We start from the raw sequence: 17,013 nt of genomic DNA, 5'->3' as shown, positions 1-17,013 counted from the left end.
AAAGAAGAAGGAGCAGGTCTACAAGGCTTCAAGAAGCAGTTCTTGGCTCAAGCGAGGTATGAAAATTACTGAAAATCAGTGGCAACAGCTCTGATGGAGTGATGAATCTAAATTTTAAATCTTTTGCTCAAATTATTGATCTTATCTCTGCTTTTTGCAGACGATGTGGTTCTTTTAGCTTCATCCTCCACCTCACACTGGAGTGGTTTGTGTGTGAAAAGAGTGGAGTGCCTGCTCTGGGCTGGGAATTAATTGACAAGTGGAAGAGTTCCAGTATCTCAAGGTTTGAGTACAACATTTAACTGAGCCAGTTGAGGTGGTTTTGGCATCTGACTAGGATGCCTCGATGGTGCCTCATAGCTGAGGCAGTTTGTCCAATTGGAAGGAGACCCAGGACACGCTGGAGAGATTGTACCTTTCGGCTGGTTTGAGAACACCTTGATATTTCCTTGAAAGAGCCGGAGGAGGAGGTTGCCAGGTAGAGGGAGATCTGGAGATCTTACATTGCTGCCACCACAACCTAGACCTGGATAGACAGCGATGGATGGATGGACAGGTAACAATAGTTTTGACTTATTTTACTGTGTGCATCCACTGCAGGCGTCCTGTGGAACCTCTCCTCGTGCGACGCGGTGAAGATGACCATCATCCGCGATGCTCTGACCACGCTGACCAACACAGTGGTCATCCCCCACTCAGGCTGGAGCAGTGTTTCTCACCGTGACGAGCACAAAGTCAAGTTCCAGTCCTCCATGCTGCTTCGCAACACCACCGGCTGCCTGAGGTAAGAAACAAATCAAACGGCCCCCTCAAACACTCAATAAGTCAGCGTGTGTTCATCGCAAAAAGCAGCTTAAGTCGTAAAATGATGATAGAATCGAGGAAAAGAACCAATTTGAAATATGGTTGGTATTATGACGTTATTCATCAACACATTAAACACCTCTTTAGCCGAAACTGTCCTCAAACCATGCAAATCCATCCTCATTTCCACCCTGAAAATAATCGCCTCCTAAGCCTGCTGAGTAACCCGGCTCGCTGTTTGCTTATTCAATTGATTCTGGTTTTGAAATGCAAGGACGACTTTTGGATTTATTGGTTGTCTGTGCTGCTTTTTCTCCCCTTCCCATCTACTTTTCATCTTAACGATTCTGTAAAACCACAGCTCATAATCACGGCCGTATAATCCGTCAATAAGGGGCTCTGTAATGGAGATTTTATGCAGCCGTGAAGTCTTTAAGAAACATTTGACCATATTGGCCTACAGACGCAAATACCAGAGAAAGTGTATCTTCAAACTGAAAGCCCAGGATGAAGGTTGAGATTTATTACCTGCAAATGTTAGCATGCAGAGAAAGTTTTAAGGTCTTGAACTCATTTGAAAGATGTAATTTAGAGTAGAAGCTCCTTTTATCCCGTATGATTTAGTTCACTTCAGGATGTTCTGGTAATAATTGGGATTAGATCAAAGTGGCATATGGCAGAGTCGCACACTGGGGGCTACAGAGAAGCCGCAAGAATTAAACGCTTTAAATTTCCAAATCAAGACATAGCACATGACTATTTACAGACAGTTGGGGTTAAAAGTAAAATAGGGGATTGACATCAACATGGCTCTAGTCTGGGTGGAGTCTCGTTCTCTTTGGGTGCTTCGGCAAGCTCCAAAGATAGTTGGTCATAGGTGTAAATGTGCTTAAGTGCACAGAAGAAAGTGCTGGTTTAATGTACCATACATGAAAATATCTACTTTAAAGGGCCGTGAGTGGTTCTTAAGACTAGAAATCACTTTATTAATAGCGGCCGCACTCATCTGAAGAAGAAAGGACTTCCTCCTTCAGATCTGAGGTTTTATGTAGCAGCAAGTGTGAGCGGCTCTATAAAAACAGAAGTTTAGTTTGCTGGTCTGAGACACCAGTCTGTGAAGGGTTATAGATGTCCATCGTTCTACAGTGAGAAAGATTATTCACAAATGGAGAACATTTGAGAGAGTTGCCAATCCTCCCAAGCGTGGACGTCCCAGAAAATTCACCCCAAGGTCAGACCGTGCAATCCTCGGAGCTTAAGTGCTACATCTCAGACTCTACAGGTTTCAGTTGGCATGTTAAATATTAAAGTTCATGACAGTACAATTAGAAAAGGACTGAATAAGTATGGCTTGTTTGAAAGGTCTGCCATGAGAACATCTGAACAAACCACAAGGCTTCTGGAACAATGTCCCTCACTTACTAATATGTGTGCGAATGTCGTTACCCCGAACAAAGAAAACAGTTTGCGGGCAAAATTGCCGTCACATTTATGCCACATGTGTACCAGCTGATTTTGTTCTTACAGCTGTGTGTATTTTAGTAAATCAGACTCATGCTAAATCAACAGAGCATCAACTTGAGCGTTCTTTACATTATCTGCATACAGCCTCACCATTTTTCTATATAAGGAAACACCTGGAGGTGAAGTGGAGAGAGTGGTGAAGTCTGCGTCACTACGGCGAGAAAGATCGACTGGAGATACTAAAACAATAGTAAAAGAAAGTTTTGAATCAAAGCTGATGTGAAAAAGATGAAGAGACTGTATGAAAAAGAAGTAAAGAGGTAGAGAATGAGGATCATGTGATCTGCCTTGATTTGGCCACGTTGCAGTCATCGACCATCAGACCATGCTTCCGATTTTGACTTTTCTCCTCCTGTTTCAGCGCATATGGCGCAATATTGAGTGGTGACTCCTGCTGTTCAGGAGAATACTGCAGCGGCTTCTTGCGCCTTAACAACAGCAATAAATGGGTGCATATGTGTGATGAGTGAGCGACGATGAGCGAATAAATATATTGGCACCTTTGAGTGATGCAACTGGACAATGATCCCAAGCTTAGCAGCGTGTCTGCAACAGGTGTTACAGTGGCAATGTCAAAGTCCAGATGTCAACCTGACTGAAATGCTGTGGTGGGGAGTTGAGAGAGCTGTGCATAAACACATGAAATGAAGGAACATTGTAAAGAAGACTGGGCCAAAGTAACTCCAAAATGATGTAACTGATAAAGTCACACAGAAAACCATTAACTGTTAAGGTGGTTCCACAGGCTGCTGAAATGTGAGGTTTATCAGGGTATTGTTATTCATCTGAAGTTGTATTTACATAATTTTAAGATTTTTATTACATGTTGATGCATAAAACCTTAAAAATTAAAAACATTATTAAAGGTTTGGTACCTGCAGGGTGGATGCCTTCATTTTTACATATAAACACACACACAGGAAGTGCTTTCAACCCTCTAACATCCAATTAGCATACTGAGATTAATCGGACTAGTCACCACTTTGCGTTTAAGGACTCAGCCAATAGCATTAACAGGATGATCAATGTGACGATATTAATCTGTGTTGTGTAGAGATTTCGCATCACATTTGTCAGTACAAACAACTACAGTGAGCTTCCTCTGGAGGCTGTTTGTTCTCAGTTGTAGGGGAAAGGTGCCGAGGGGAGGAAGGTCTGATGATCTCTGTTCACGCTGCTGGACAGGAGGCAGAAAAGGCATTCCTATTTACCAAACCGAATCCCGCGTGACGTGCTTCCACAAAGAAAACAGCCTTGTTTCTTTCTCACGTGGCACTTTAATGCTCACTTCTGCTAAACGTTCTGCAAAGAGCACCAGATGTAAACAATCTGCTTGCATTATTACCGCCCACGCGAAGGTTAAAGCTAGTGTGCGATGATTAATATGCCAAACATTTTTCTTTCTGTGATCACGATTCACAACTCTTGATATTTTGTTAAGGGTTTTGTCCTTTAATCCACGTAGGTCGAGAATATCTCACATTATCTGAGCTCATTTCAGTGTGAAGGCATGATGGAACGATTTGAATATGGCTGAGATGTTTTATGATCATGAAGGTGCTTTTTGTCTTTCATTCCTTTTCTGTCTCTTCTTCATGGCCGACAGCATGTGGAAGCTCCATCAGTGCACAGCTTGACGTGTTTGTCACAGCCCACGCATTTATTTTATGTCACCACCTGCACCATCTTCATCTGCTACAACAAAAGCAGTCAACAAATCCTGGTGTTAAATGTCCTAAATATTACCGCAAAGTAGCGCTCTGCCATAGTGCAAATGTTTGGTATCCATCTGATATCAAGTAAATACAAGGCCAGTATTGCTGACTGTATCCGGTCGTTAAGTCTGACGTCACTAGCCGTGTCTGGGCCTAAACTCTGCTGCAGGTCCATATATCAAACGATCACTATGGCATTACTGAGAGTTGAAAAACTGTCTAAAGTCTTTCATCTTTAATAAAATGATCAGCGTTCTGCTCTACCAAGTGTAACAATTGAGTTTAACATCCAGGCATCCATGAAAACGGAATTTATGACATTTAACGGAGTTAGAAGTTAGCAGGAAGTTAGCTCGCTAGCTTCTATCTAAATACAATATAGCATGTCCTGACTGCGGGGTTTTGGAAACAAATTAAAACGTACAGCTCTGCTATCACTTCCAGCATAAATGAAGACAGAAAACTAAACAGCAGCGACGTTTGTAGGGTTACTGAAGTTTGGCTAGCTGGTATATAATGATGTGCTACGTGACCGCTAGCGACACAGCTATGTTAGCATAATATAAACAAGCTAACTTTTTTTCCACTCGATAAAAGTTAACGTGAGTGTTCTCGGTGGTCAGGAACAAATGTAATCGCATGGCAGGATGCTGTAAAAGGACCAAACTTCAGCCAGGAGAACAACTGAGATAATCTATCCACAATACGAGGTTAGTCATTCATATACTGCTGCATGGGCTGGGCTGTAGTTACATCCTAAGGTTTTAAAAACTGAGCTTAAATAAATGATTAGCGGTAATAAAAGCCGAGGGAGGTCAACAGGGATCACTGACTGTTTTAGGAGCTTTTTGAGATTAAATAGAAGAAAATACATAACATTAAACATGTTAACAACACAAAAGCCATATTAAACGCAGACTACTTTAGGCCCGGAAGTAGGATTCGTCGCGTCATCACTTAACGACCGGATTGCTGCTGAAGATTTCTTGAACATTAAAGTAGTCCAGCGATAGCGATTAATACTTCCAACCGTTCTTTTCTTTTGAGTGTGATGAATCCTGCGATTGACATGTTGGATCATGCCCATGCCGTCATGGAAAGAAAAAACATCCTGGTCGTTCGGTGTGTTCAGGTAATCAGCTGACCTCATCTTCTGAGGTCGATCCAACTCCAAATTATAGCACCGCCCCCACAGGCTTGTGCTGTAGGCGGATGCATCACTTTATCCGCCTCTCCTTTTACCCCAGTGCACCCATCATTCTGGAACAGAGTAAATCTGCACTCGTCAGACCACATGACCTTTTTCCAGAGTCCAGCCTCTACTCCCAAGCAGGCTGACATTTTCTTTTTTCCGATTAGCCTCGCCGATATTTAGTTTTTAAGGCTACAGGGCTGTTCAGTCCCAAACTCTCAAGTTCTCTTTTTAATTTAATTTAAGCGCCTTGAGGTGACTTTTGTTGTGATTTGGTGCTATATAAATAAAATTGAATTGAATTGTGCGCGTGGAAATGTTCACTGAGACCTCATTTTGTCCTCAGACATGAAGGGTCACCTCACTCCTTCCGGGCTTTAGAAACAGTCGTTTCAGCTGCTTTCTCAATAATTTGAGCTTTACGACTTGCACTAGCACTTTTTCCATGACCAGGCGTGGCTGTTGAAGAAATAAGAAGCTACTCAGTGCATCACATTGTAATCCAACTTTTTTCACCAAATTCTGAAGCACTGTAATTTTATGTAAAGCAACAGTGCAAGTAAAACATGAATCTCCTGATGCATTAAGACTCTTTTCAGTATGTGATCTGTTTCATGAGTGGCTAAATCTTTTATCTACCTCTCGTGTGTCTCCGTTGTTAGTAGGGGAGAAACCGTACCTGTAAGGTAACACCAAGAGTCGGGTCTTAAGGATGCAATACTTCCCTTAGTTGTAGATTTATTTACCAAACACAAAACTTCAAAACTGCTGAGTGGAGACTTCCAGTCCAGGTGTGCTCCCTGAAGCAGAAAACTGCACGACGTGTCTCAAACAGCTTTGAAGTGCTGTGGGGAAGCGGCGCGTGCACGCGAGCCTCGGGCACTTTGCTTCACTTAGACTGGCGTGAGGCTGTAGGTTGATGGTATGGAAATGCATTGTGGGATTTCTTTGCTGCTGTTGTGCAGTCTTCTCATGGCAGCTTTCCATTAGCAGCAGCTGGAGGTTCCTATTGGAGGATCAGCTCCCTTCTTTACTGTATCCAGGCAGGTTTGAAGCCACCCAGTGGGGGAATCCACACACTGCACCTGAGTCTGAATTAATGTGTTTCGTGTGTGTGTGTGTGTGTGTGTGTGTGTGTGTGTGTGTGTGTGTGTGTGTGTGTCAGGAACCTGAGCTCAGCAGGGGAAGAGGCGAGGAGTCAGCTGCGGTGCTGTGAAGGTCTGGTCGACTCGCTGCTCCACGTCCTCAGAGCCTGCGTCAACACCTCCGATTACGACAGCAAGGTGCAGCAAAGCACAAACACACAAAGATGCACATGAGTGTGTGAGTCATGTTTTGTCACAGTTTATCCCCGAGAGAGTCATCCCAACTTAACCTGACCCAGACACAGCTGGAACCGCACTCTGGGGACCTGAATCTGATCCCTCAATACTCACATACTGCAGTATGTGCAAACTACAGCTACTGAGACTGCTGTTATAAGGATGCCCTGTCAGTTACTTAGTTACCATTATATGTGATTGTACGTGGCCAGGCCACATAAACGTACTATACATGTGTTTAGATGTTATGCATTCATAAATTCAACTACAATTTTGACCACCAGGGTGCAACGTTTTACCAGTGGGTGTGATGAAATGTTTTCAGGGGTGTGCTGATGTTTAGCATTTGCTGTTTGTTTTTAGGCACCACCTGATTTTAAATTACTAATACAATAATGGATTGAAATGTAGGCAAATCTTTTTAAATGCTTACTTGACTCACTTGCACCATCCTGTGGTACAAATTGGTATTGCATGGAAGTGAACCCTGGCCTGTGTTCATCTTCAGTTGATAACCCTTCAACACTTCACAGATAGATCCATAAGTACTTTTACTACTAAGTACTATTGCTGTGGTAATAGTTCCTATAATTGAAAACCTAGGAACAGAAAAATGTGTTTCAAGAATCAAACATAGGTGTTTGTGGCTATCACCACCAAGTAAAAAAAAAAAAAAAAAAAAATTATATATATATATATATAGCTGTATAGGCTTAATGATCATCTGTAGTTCACAAAAGATTCATTGATATGAAAATAAAAGACGCTGACCTTTTAATAATGATATTAAAAGTTAATATAAAGCTTGAACCTCTAAAACACGATAACAAGCAAATTGGGGAAACATCCAAGGGCATCACATGTTCAGTACAGAAAATACAACTACAGCACAGAAGTGTTGCAGACGTGTGGCATAATATCATCATCATGCAAACAAGAAGAGGATGTAGTGTCCCAGCTACCTTAGCTAACAAATAGAAATAAATAGCTTAAGCAATAAAACATCGATGTCAGTGGTCTGAAAATTCTAAACTACTTGCACAGACAAAACATCATATAACAGAAATAAACCTTTTGCACCATCCACAGGCTGAAACAAGAGCTCTGCAGAGCAGATGTCTAATGTTTGATTTTATGTGAAAACTTTCCTCTAGCACCACCATCAGGTTTCATTAGCAGGAAACACAGAAGAAGAGGCAGAAACAAAAGAAATGCTCAGTTCTCATTTTTACTTTCAGATAGTGGAGAACAGCGTCTGCACCCTGAGGAACCTTTCGTACCGCCTGGAGATGGAGATGCCCTCCTCTCGCCTCCTCGGCAACCAGGAGCTGGACACCCTGCTGGGGTTCTCCTCCCCAGCCAAGGAGCTGGACTACCTCTGCTGGGGCAAGAGGAGGCGTGGCAGGAAGAGAGGCGGCTGGCCCGACTCCAAGGTACGATTGAGGCCTTTTACAGGCATTCTTTTAAAGCATGAAAAGATGTTTATGTGCTTTAAAAGTACTAAAAATATACAAGATGTGTATAAGAGCAGATACCTGTTGAGCAATCTGAGAACTCAAAAGCTAGTCTGGTGATCTCAGGGAACCCTCCAGTTTATACCTGGCGCAGTCAAAAATGTACCCTGATCTGTTTGCTGGGGTCAGAGTGCAGATAGATCTTTAAAAAGCTATTGGATGGTGTTTTATTTTTTTCAGAATATTTAAACCTTTTGCCCTCCAAACGGACTCTGAATGCAGTGGGACTGATCCACAACAGAAACCACAAAAATCTCACCTTTTGCCTTCATATAATTTATCCCGACAGGAAAACTGGGAAACCGCACAGCTGTAAGGTTTGCTGTCCTCTGTATTCGTCAGCAAGTGAAAGCAAATATGAGCCATGACGGGTCCTTGTAGCTCTAGATTTAAACTGAAAACTGAAATCTTCAAAAGTTCTTAGCTGCCAGGCAGGCGATAAAGAGGAAGACCACAGAGAAGCTTCATGGATTGCTTCATAGTTGGTGTGACAGAGGAAGATGATAGAGACAGGATGAGACGGAGGCAGACGATCTGCTGTGGAGACTCATCATGGGAACAGCTTCTTTATTGATTGGTTGATTAGGTTATACAAATCATAACGAGAAATCAAAACCTCTGAAATGAACCCAGAAAGGAAGGAAGGAAGGACGGAAGCAAATAAGGGAAAATGAAGGTAATTTTTCCACAAATATATTCTGTTTACAGCCATCTGAACTGAATCATTGTATAATTTGGATAAAGAGAAATGAATTGGCTGCTCCGTGGGTTAGTTATTGATTCTAAGCTGGTTTTAGGTGCTTGTTTTTATGTAAAGAGTTTATGTAAATAAAATTTTCCCTCTCCTGGATCAAGCAACCCTTAGAGGAATCGCCCTTTAAGCAGTTTAAGCACTCCCAATTATACAAACTCGACTTCACTTTCTGTGCCTTGGTGCGTTTGTCGCAGTGGGACGGTGTCGGGACAGTCCCGGGTTTCTCCCAGTCTCTGAGAGGAGCAGAGCTGCTGTGGCACCCAATGGTGGTGAAGCCGTACCTCAACCTGCTGGCTGAAAGCTCCAACCCCGCCACCCTGGAGGGCGCTGCCGGGTCCCTGCAGAACCTCTCTGCAGGAAACTGGAAGGTAAGACCTCGTCTAAGGCTAAGACAAGGTGCAGATTTTCCTAATTATAGACAACACTGTGGAAAAGTCTTGAGCCACCAAACAGCCAGACTTGTTTGTCCATTATAAAGCGCTCTTGAGCAATAGTTCTCGAGACTTTCTGAACTGTTTCTTTGGAACATCAGAACAAGCCATCAGCTTTCATCTCAGTCCTATTTTGCCAACTTCAAACCTCCAGTGAATACAAACAGAGACATCGCAGGTCAAGTCTTGTGTTTGTCACAGTAGGAATCTGATGGGTAAAAACAATATTTGACTCCTTTCGGGGCATTTAAAACTCTGTTTCTATTTTTGCAGTTTTCGGCCTACATCCGAGCAGCGGTGCGTAAGGAGAAGGGCCTTCCCATCCTGGTGGAGCTGCTGAGGATGGACAACGACCGGGTAGTCTGCTCCGTCGCCACCGCTCTGCGTAACATGGCATTGGACAGCCGCAACAAGGAACTGATAGGTACACACACACACCCCTCAACTGTTTATTCAAAGCCAGCACATACTCAGTCTTTGACATTACGTTGCCCCCTAGTGGTGACACAATCCTACATTTGTGCCCTCTCCTATCTGCAAACAAATTACAGTTAAAGTAGAGTTAATGCCTAAATGCTGCTCCTGGGAAGGGTGAACACCTAAAGCTTACCTGTGAACAGTCATTCTTGGGTTGTGGCATCTTGCCACGCCCAAGTATAGAGCTGCAGTAAAAGGAACGAAAGACGGCCACTAAAACTGATTCAGCAAAACTAAACATCTCTTAATACTCTGCCTGCAAATAAACAGCACTGTTACACATTTACACATGTTCAGTGTTAATGAAATCCTGAAGTGGGTGCACAAATTTCAGACGTATACATGCATACAGGTTCAAACATATACTTAAGTATATATACAGTGGGGCAAAAAAGTATTTAGTCAGCCACTGATTGTGCAAGTTCCCCCACCTAAAATGATGACAGAGGTCAGTAATTTGCACCAGAGGTACACTTCAACTGTGAGAGACAGAATGTGGAAAAAAAAATCCATGAATCCACATGGTAGGATTTGTAAAGAATTTATTCGTAAATCAGGGTGGAAAATAAGTATTTGGTCAATAACAAAAATACAACTCAATACTTTGTAACATAACCTTTGTTGGCAATAACAGAGGTCAAACGTTTACTATAGGTCTTTACCAGGTTTGCACACACAGTAGCTGGTATTTCGGCCCATTCCTCCATGCAGATCTTCTCGAGAGCAGTGATGTTTTGGGGCTGTCGCCGAGCAACACGGACTTTCAACTCCCGCCACAGATTTTCTATGGGGTTGAGGTCTGGAGACTGGCTAGGCCACTCCAGGACTTTCAAATGCTTCTTACGGAGCCACTCCTTTGTTGCCCGGGCGGTGTGTTTTGGATCATTGTCATGTTGGAAGACCCAGCCTCGTTTCATCGTCAAAGTTCTCACTGATGGAAGGAGGTTTTGGCTCAAAATCTCACGATACATGGCCCCATTCATTCTGTCCTTAACACGGATCAGTCGTCCTGTCCCCTTGGCAGAAAAACAGCCCCATAGCATGATGTTTCCACCCCCATGCTTCACAGTAGGTATGGTGTTCTTGGGATGCAACTCAGTATTCTTCTTCCTCCAAACACGACGAGTTGACTTTATACCAAAAAGTTCTACTTTGGTTTCATCTGACCACATGACATTCTCCCAATCCTCTGCTGTATCATCCATGTGCTCTCTGGCAAACTTCAGACAGGCCTGGACATGCACTGGCTTCAGCAGCGGAACACGTCTGGCACTGCGGGATTTGATTCCCTGCCGTTGTAGTGTGTTACTGATGGTGACCTTTGTTACTTTGGTCCCAGCTCTCTGCAGGTCATTCACCAGGTCCCCCCGTGTGGTTCTGGGATCTTTGCTCACCGTTCTCATGATCATTTTGACCCCACGGGATGAGATCTTGCGTGGAGCCCCAGATCGAGGGAGATTATCAGTGGTCTTGTATGTCTTCCATTTTCTGATGATTGCTCCCACAGTTGATTTTTTTCACACCAAGCTGCTTGCCTATTGTAGATTCACTCTTCCCAGTCTGGTGCAGGTCTACGATACTTTTCCTGGTGTCCTTCGAAAGCTCTTTGGTCTTGGCCATGGCGGAGTTTGGAGTCTGACTGTTTGAGGCTGTGGACAGGTGTCTTTTATACAGATGATGAGTTCAAACAGGTGCCATTCATACAGGTAACGAGTGGGGGACAGAAAAGCTTCTTACAGAAGACGTTACAAGTCTGTGAGAGCCAGAGATTTTCCTTGTTTGAGGTGACCAAATACTTATTCGTAAATCAGGGTGGAAAATAAATTCTTTACAAATCCTACCATGTGAATTCATGGATTTTTTTTCCACATTCTGTCTCTCACAGTTGAAGTGTACCTCTGGTGCAAATTACTGACCTCTGTCATCATTTTAGGTGGGGGAACTTGCACAATCGGTGGCTGACTAAATACTTTTTTGCCCCACTGTAAGAGACTTTGGGAAGGCCATTCCTGAAGCTTAATGCTAGCCTGCTGTATCCACTCGAACCCCAGTTGTGATGTGTGTTTGGGATCGTTGTCCTGCTGTAACATCCAACTATGTCCACATTTCAATTTGTTGGAAGCTGCTGATTAGAGGTGAGGTTCAAGATTTTGGAGGTAGTCCTCCTCCTTCATTATTCCATCAATTTTGTGCAAAGTGCCACAGCAAAACAGCCCCAGAGCATGATGGTACCACCACCATGCTTAGCAGCTGGTATAGTGTTCTCAGGTTTTGAGAGCCGTACCTTTACTCCTCTAAACATCTTTTCATTTTGACCAAAAAGCTCAATCTTTGTCTTCTCTGACTATAAAGCTTTTCTCCAGAAGGTATTTGGCTCGTCTATATTGGAGCAGGGGCTTCTTTCTGTCCATGGTAATGTAAAACTCACTCCGCTGTGGACGGTGACGCTGGTGTTCCAGATGTTTTCAGTTCATGACAGGTTTGAGCCCTGGAGTCATCTTGTCTTCTTCTGGCAAATTGGTGACACGTCTGAATTACATGTACTTATTATTGTTTGATCTTATGATCTTGGAATCTGCAGTTGTTTTGAAATGGCTCGAAGAGACCTTCCCAACTTTTGTAAATCTACAATTCTCTGACATTAATTCAATCTTGTGCCACCAATTCTTGTTTGTTAAACTTGTTTGTTAATCCGCTAAGAGCAGATCCAGACCTTCTGTTCTGTCTGTCTCTCCACCTGCAGGAAAGTACGCCATGCGGGATCTGGTGAACCGGCTGCCTGGCGGCAGTCCCACTGTGCTGTCAGACGACACGGTGGCATCAGTCTGTTGCACGCTGCATGAAGTCATCAGCCGCAACATGGAGAACGCCAAAGCTTTAGCCGACAGCGGAGGCATCGAGAAACTGGTGGATATCAGCAAAGGTCGAGGGAAAGGGTAAGACGTGACCACCTCCATGTTTTTATTATTGAACTCATTTCGCTACGTTTATAATGAACATCTACCACTGTGACAGGTGATGGGTGATAGAAAATCAGGCACTCCTTAACTGGTTTAACTCATTTTATTTTACATACTGTGTGTGTCACAGATATTCGATGAAGGTTGTGAAGGCAGCTGCTCAGGTGCTGAACACCCTGTGGCAGTACAGAGAGCTGAGGACCCTCTACAAACAGGTGGGTACGAGCAGACACATGTGGAAGAACTCACACTGATGGAATTAAAACTCCATTTACACCTCAAGAAATTTAAAGGCTCTTTCAGGGAGATGCTGATTATCTTTCTTATCGTCTGTTTGTAATTCAGGGCACGGTAATCATTCAAGGCCTTCATTATCCAAAGTCTCTTTCAGAAGTGCACTCCCTTCTGTTAATCTGACTTCATTGGAATGAGAGTCCCTTGGTCACATCTATCAAAATGTGGGTGCTAAGATAAGAAAAGGCTATCAGCATATCACATCCCTCAGTAAATGGTAGATGGACTGGTTCTTATATAGCGCTTTTCTACTCTTCTGAGCACTCAAAGCGCTTTACACAACTTGTGCATTCACCCATAAATGACACATGCTGTAAAAGTCTCATCTTATATGATTCTTAGGAAAGCCAGATTTGAAACGGCAGCCACTGATATTACCAATTAAACACAGCAGCTGTTATGAAAGCCAAATTGACAAAGAATAAAGGAATTCACCACTGACTGTTACAGCCACAGGCAAAATTCGTAACAAACCTGTAACTCTTATGCGGTAAAAGTGTTGTGGCACAGGATTCAAACTGATGAAACCTTCCGGTCCAGTTGCGCCACCAATTGTGGTCATGACTTTTATGGTCAGAATTTCTAGGAACAGCCAAAGAGTGGAGGGTCTCAAGATGTCATCTCAGCTTTTTGCAGATTATGTGGTTCTTTTGGCTCCGTCGGGGGATGGCCCCTGTTTGCTTTGGGGTGGTTTACAGTTGAGTGTGAAGCAACAGGGGTGGGAATCAAGTCTGAGGCCATGGTTCTCTGACAGAAAATTTAATTCAGTTCAAATTATTATATAGCAACAGTTGCCTCAAGGTGATTTATATTGTAAGGTAAAGGACCCTACAATACTGTTCCCCACAGGAGATCAGGAGGAGGTGGTCAGGGAGGTCTGTGGCAGAAGGTGAATGGATGAAATCTACGTAAATGCAGTAGTTTAAGTACATGTAGGTCCTCAACCATTCCCCCAGCAGGTGCTGCAGCAATTTGAGCATCTAAATTCCAACAGCCTTGGAAACGTTTGATGTTTTTTGTTTTTTCCAGTATCCATAGCCTAATTCCATAAGTCTTTTGTCTATTCTATAGAGCCAATTTTGTTTTTTGGGGGGAGGTTTTAAATGTATGTATTCATATTAAAGAAACCCTGCAGGAGCTCCTACATGTGTGCACAAGCATGCCTCTTTATTTTCTTTTTGTCGTACATGTGAACAGGATGGCTGGAACTACACCCACTTTGTCACCCCCGTCTCCACTCTGGAGCGGGACCGATACCGCTCTCAGCCGACCCTACCCACCAGCCCAATGCAGATGTCCCCCGTCATTCAATCAGGTGTGAGAGACATCAAACCGATGATCATATTTCAGTAATAGATTGTTGGGGGGGAAACAGGATTTGGTTTAAATCATATCACTGTTTTATTTTTCTGGTTGGCTTTGTTTTCAGGCGGTAGTGCAACATCCTCGCCAGCGATGCTCGGGATAAGAAGACACAGTTCAAACTATCAGAGGGCCCAGTCATCTATGCAACTCGACACATATTATGGAGACAACAGTTTACACAAACGGCAGTACACAGGTTTGTGGCATTCCTCAGGGATCTGCACACGTGCCGCTGGTGTTTTTTCTCAAACAACCACCATTTCAGTTTGGAGTTATATTTATTTTACTCTCTACTTATGGATTTTTCACCTCAGGGTCAGAGAAGAAAACCCCATATTTCATTGGGACCTATTCCTCCCAGTCAGGAGAGGATCTGAGAAGATCCCAGGTAAGAAGCCTTTTGTTGTTTCATCATACAGTAATGTCGTGCTCAATCATCCAGGTAAGGATGTTTTCTCAGTTTGGTTGATTTTATTTAGACTGACTGATTACATTGTTTTCCAAGCACCCAGAGCCATTCTACGACGAACCCGACAGGAAGAACTTCAACAGCTACAGAATGTACCTGTCGTCCCCACAAGGCTACGGCGAGGAGCACTTTGAGGACGAACCGGCCCACCTGACCCCGTCTTCTCCCGACGGCTACGCCACCCAGTCGCTCCGATTCAAAGCCAACACCAACTATGTGGACTTCTACTCCACCACACGGAGGCCTTCAAACAGGGCGAACAAGTTCACCGGCTCCCCCGACTCGTGGGTGTAGAAAGAAAACAGACGCCGTGGACATCAAGTCTTCACCACGTTGGCTGTCCGTTCCTGTGGGTGTATGTGTGCGGGGAGTGCGTTGTGTGGCTGCGTGAAAGGTTGCGGATGCATGTGGATATGTATGTGTGTGTCTATACTGAAGCTGTGCTGAATGACCAGGGCTTGGTTTGCCACGTGCAGCTTTTGACTAAGTCAGACCGCACGATAATAATACCCGGAAAAAAATTATCCCTTTATTTTTGACTCCGAAGCTAAAAACAAACCAAACAAACACAAGTCAGTTTTATCAGAGGTTTATTGCATAACATAAAGAAGCAGTGCTGTATGAAATTGTTCGCTAGTTTAATGAGCTTCAGGCTGCAAAACTAGAATATTCTGAAATATTTCCACCATGTTGTTTGGCCGTTGCGTACAACTTATAATTCCCACACACTTGTAAAGGTGTTGGCTAGAGGCACGAACAGTCTAAAAGATGGACGTAGCCACCGTTACCTTACCCACCCCCCTCAGTGAAGTCCCTTCGAGCTGAGTGTCTTCTGGCTAAATGTGTCAAACGAGGAGTGGATCTACCGCACCCACTCCCATACCTTGCTTTATCAGCCTTTCATCCTTTTTGACATTAACAGGGACCACAATTTGCAAAATAAACACTATGCTGTATTCAGTAACACTTGAAAGTAGCGACTGAGACCATGAACTCGTTGGGAAAATGTTTACTGAGGTTGCATAGACTTCTACAATCTACAGTAAGAGCCAGAAATCCTTAGAGAAGAGTTTGCATGCTTGAAATCCCAGAAAGATTAAATCAGATTAAACTTGGAACTCCCCAGTTATCCAGGACTATCTCATAGAACCCCTATCAAACTGGAAGTCCACAGAGTGGCAGTTCTTGTGTATATTTAAGACAATTCTCTGATATAGCTATGACCTTACTGAGACTCGGTGTGTTAACCACAATGTTAAATTCTGGAAATCATCGCCAAGTGTGAACAACCATCAAGGATCAAAAGTAAGTCTTGTTGCTTTGAGTATACTAAATTGGATTCTTTCTAAGGAAGATTTTGCGTTTTAATTGATAGGTTTTTTTGTAAACAATGATCAGGATGTGAAACAAATTGTCTTGGGCTTTGCCATTTCTGCCAGAAGCTAAGTCTACAGACTAGCTAATGGGTTCCCAAGGCTTAGTCAAAAGGTGCTTTTTAAACAAAAGAAAGAAAAAAACCTAGCCCTGACATTGTTGTTTACTCGAGTGTTTGTTCACGTCAACTGATTTCATTTTTCTCTGCAGTAAAAGTGTGCAGTGTGTTGGCTTTATAACATAAATATCGTCCGCCAGCATAATCTTGAATGCAAGAGAAAAAGAAACTTGCTGAAGCTGAGGATCACACCTGGGACAAATTCTATTTACCAGTTAAATAAAACCACTACTCCAAACAACATAAAAGCTGCTCCAAATATTATTTGACCTGGGTTTGGAGATGAACATCCTCACGCTCATGAACCTTTAAAGACTCAGAGAACTGGGGTTAAACCTGTAACCCTCTGCTTTTCTGTAATGTTGGCCAAAAGTGCAGTATATCATAAAGTATGTGAAATATGTGGAAAAACAAAAGTGAACATCTATTTGTACAGATAAAAATGGTTTAACTGTCCTGTTACATTGTTGTATTCAATATGTAGAACTTTCTTATGTGATTGTGAGGAAGATTTTTGTATTATTTATCGATTATTTTTATTAATTTAATTGTGACCTGACCAAAATACCCAATCTGTCTGTTCTGTCTAAAACTGATAATGATGATGTGTTACAGAGGGAAATAATATGTATAGGGATTAAAGATTATATCACGATGAGACACCTGGAAGTTGCGGTTTTCTTCTAATTTTGAAATGCAC

At 43.0% G+C, this 17,013-nt stretch overlaps 1 protein-coding gene across 6 annotated transcripts in view; it reads left to right on the top strand.

The window, feature by feature from the left end:
• Positions 1-16,971, top strand: part of LOC147302034 (plakophilin-4-like) — an 87,047-nt gene extending 70,076 nt beyond the window's left edge. For all 6 annotated transcript variants that reach the window (XM_086282932.1, XM_086282930.1, XM_086282929.1 and 3 more), the window contains 11 exons: positions 601-784; positions 6,401-6,518; positions 7,796-7,990; positions 9,020-9,193; positions 9,530-9,680; positions 12,477-12,669; positions 12,824-12,908; positions 14,185-14,302; positions 14,417-14,548; positions 14,667-14,740; positions 14,858-16,971. In XM_086282932.1, coding sequence (XP_086139058.1) covers positions 601-784; positions 6,401-6,518; positions 7,796-7,990; positions 9,020-9,193; positions 9,530-9,680; positions 12,477-12,669; positions 12,824-12,908; positions 14,185-14,302; positions 14,417-14,548; positions 14,667-14,740; positions 14,858-15,115 — 1,682 coding nt within the window. In that variant the 3' untranslated portion in view covers positions 15,116-16,971. The remainder of the gene's footprint in view (positions 1-600; positions 785-6,400; positions 6,519-7,795; positions 7,991-9,019; positions 9,194-9,529; positions 9,681-12,476; positions 12,670-12,823; positions 12,909-14,184; positions 14,303-14,416; positions 14,549-14,666; positions 14,741-14,857) is intronic.
• The last annotated feature ends 42 nt before the right edge of the window (positions 16,972-17,013 follow it).

This window comes from Aulonocara sp. 'chitande type north' Nkhata Bay, linkage group LG23 (genome assembly GCF_057382095.1).
Source record: "Aulonocara sp. 'chitande type north' Nkhata Bay isolate Kocher_YH1m ecotype deep benthic linkage group LG23, A_spYH_male_GT1.1, whole genome shotgun sequence".
NCBI lineage: Eukaryota > Metazoa > Chordata > Actinopteri > Cichliformes > Cichlidae > Aulonocara > Aulonocara sp. 'chitande type north' Nkhata Bay.
This window is presented reverse-complemented; position numbering and strand designations above follow the sequence as displayed.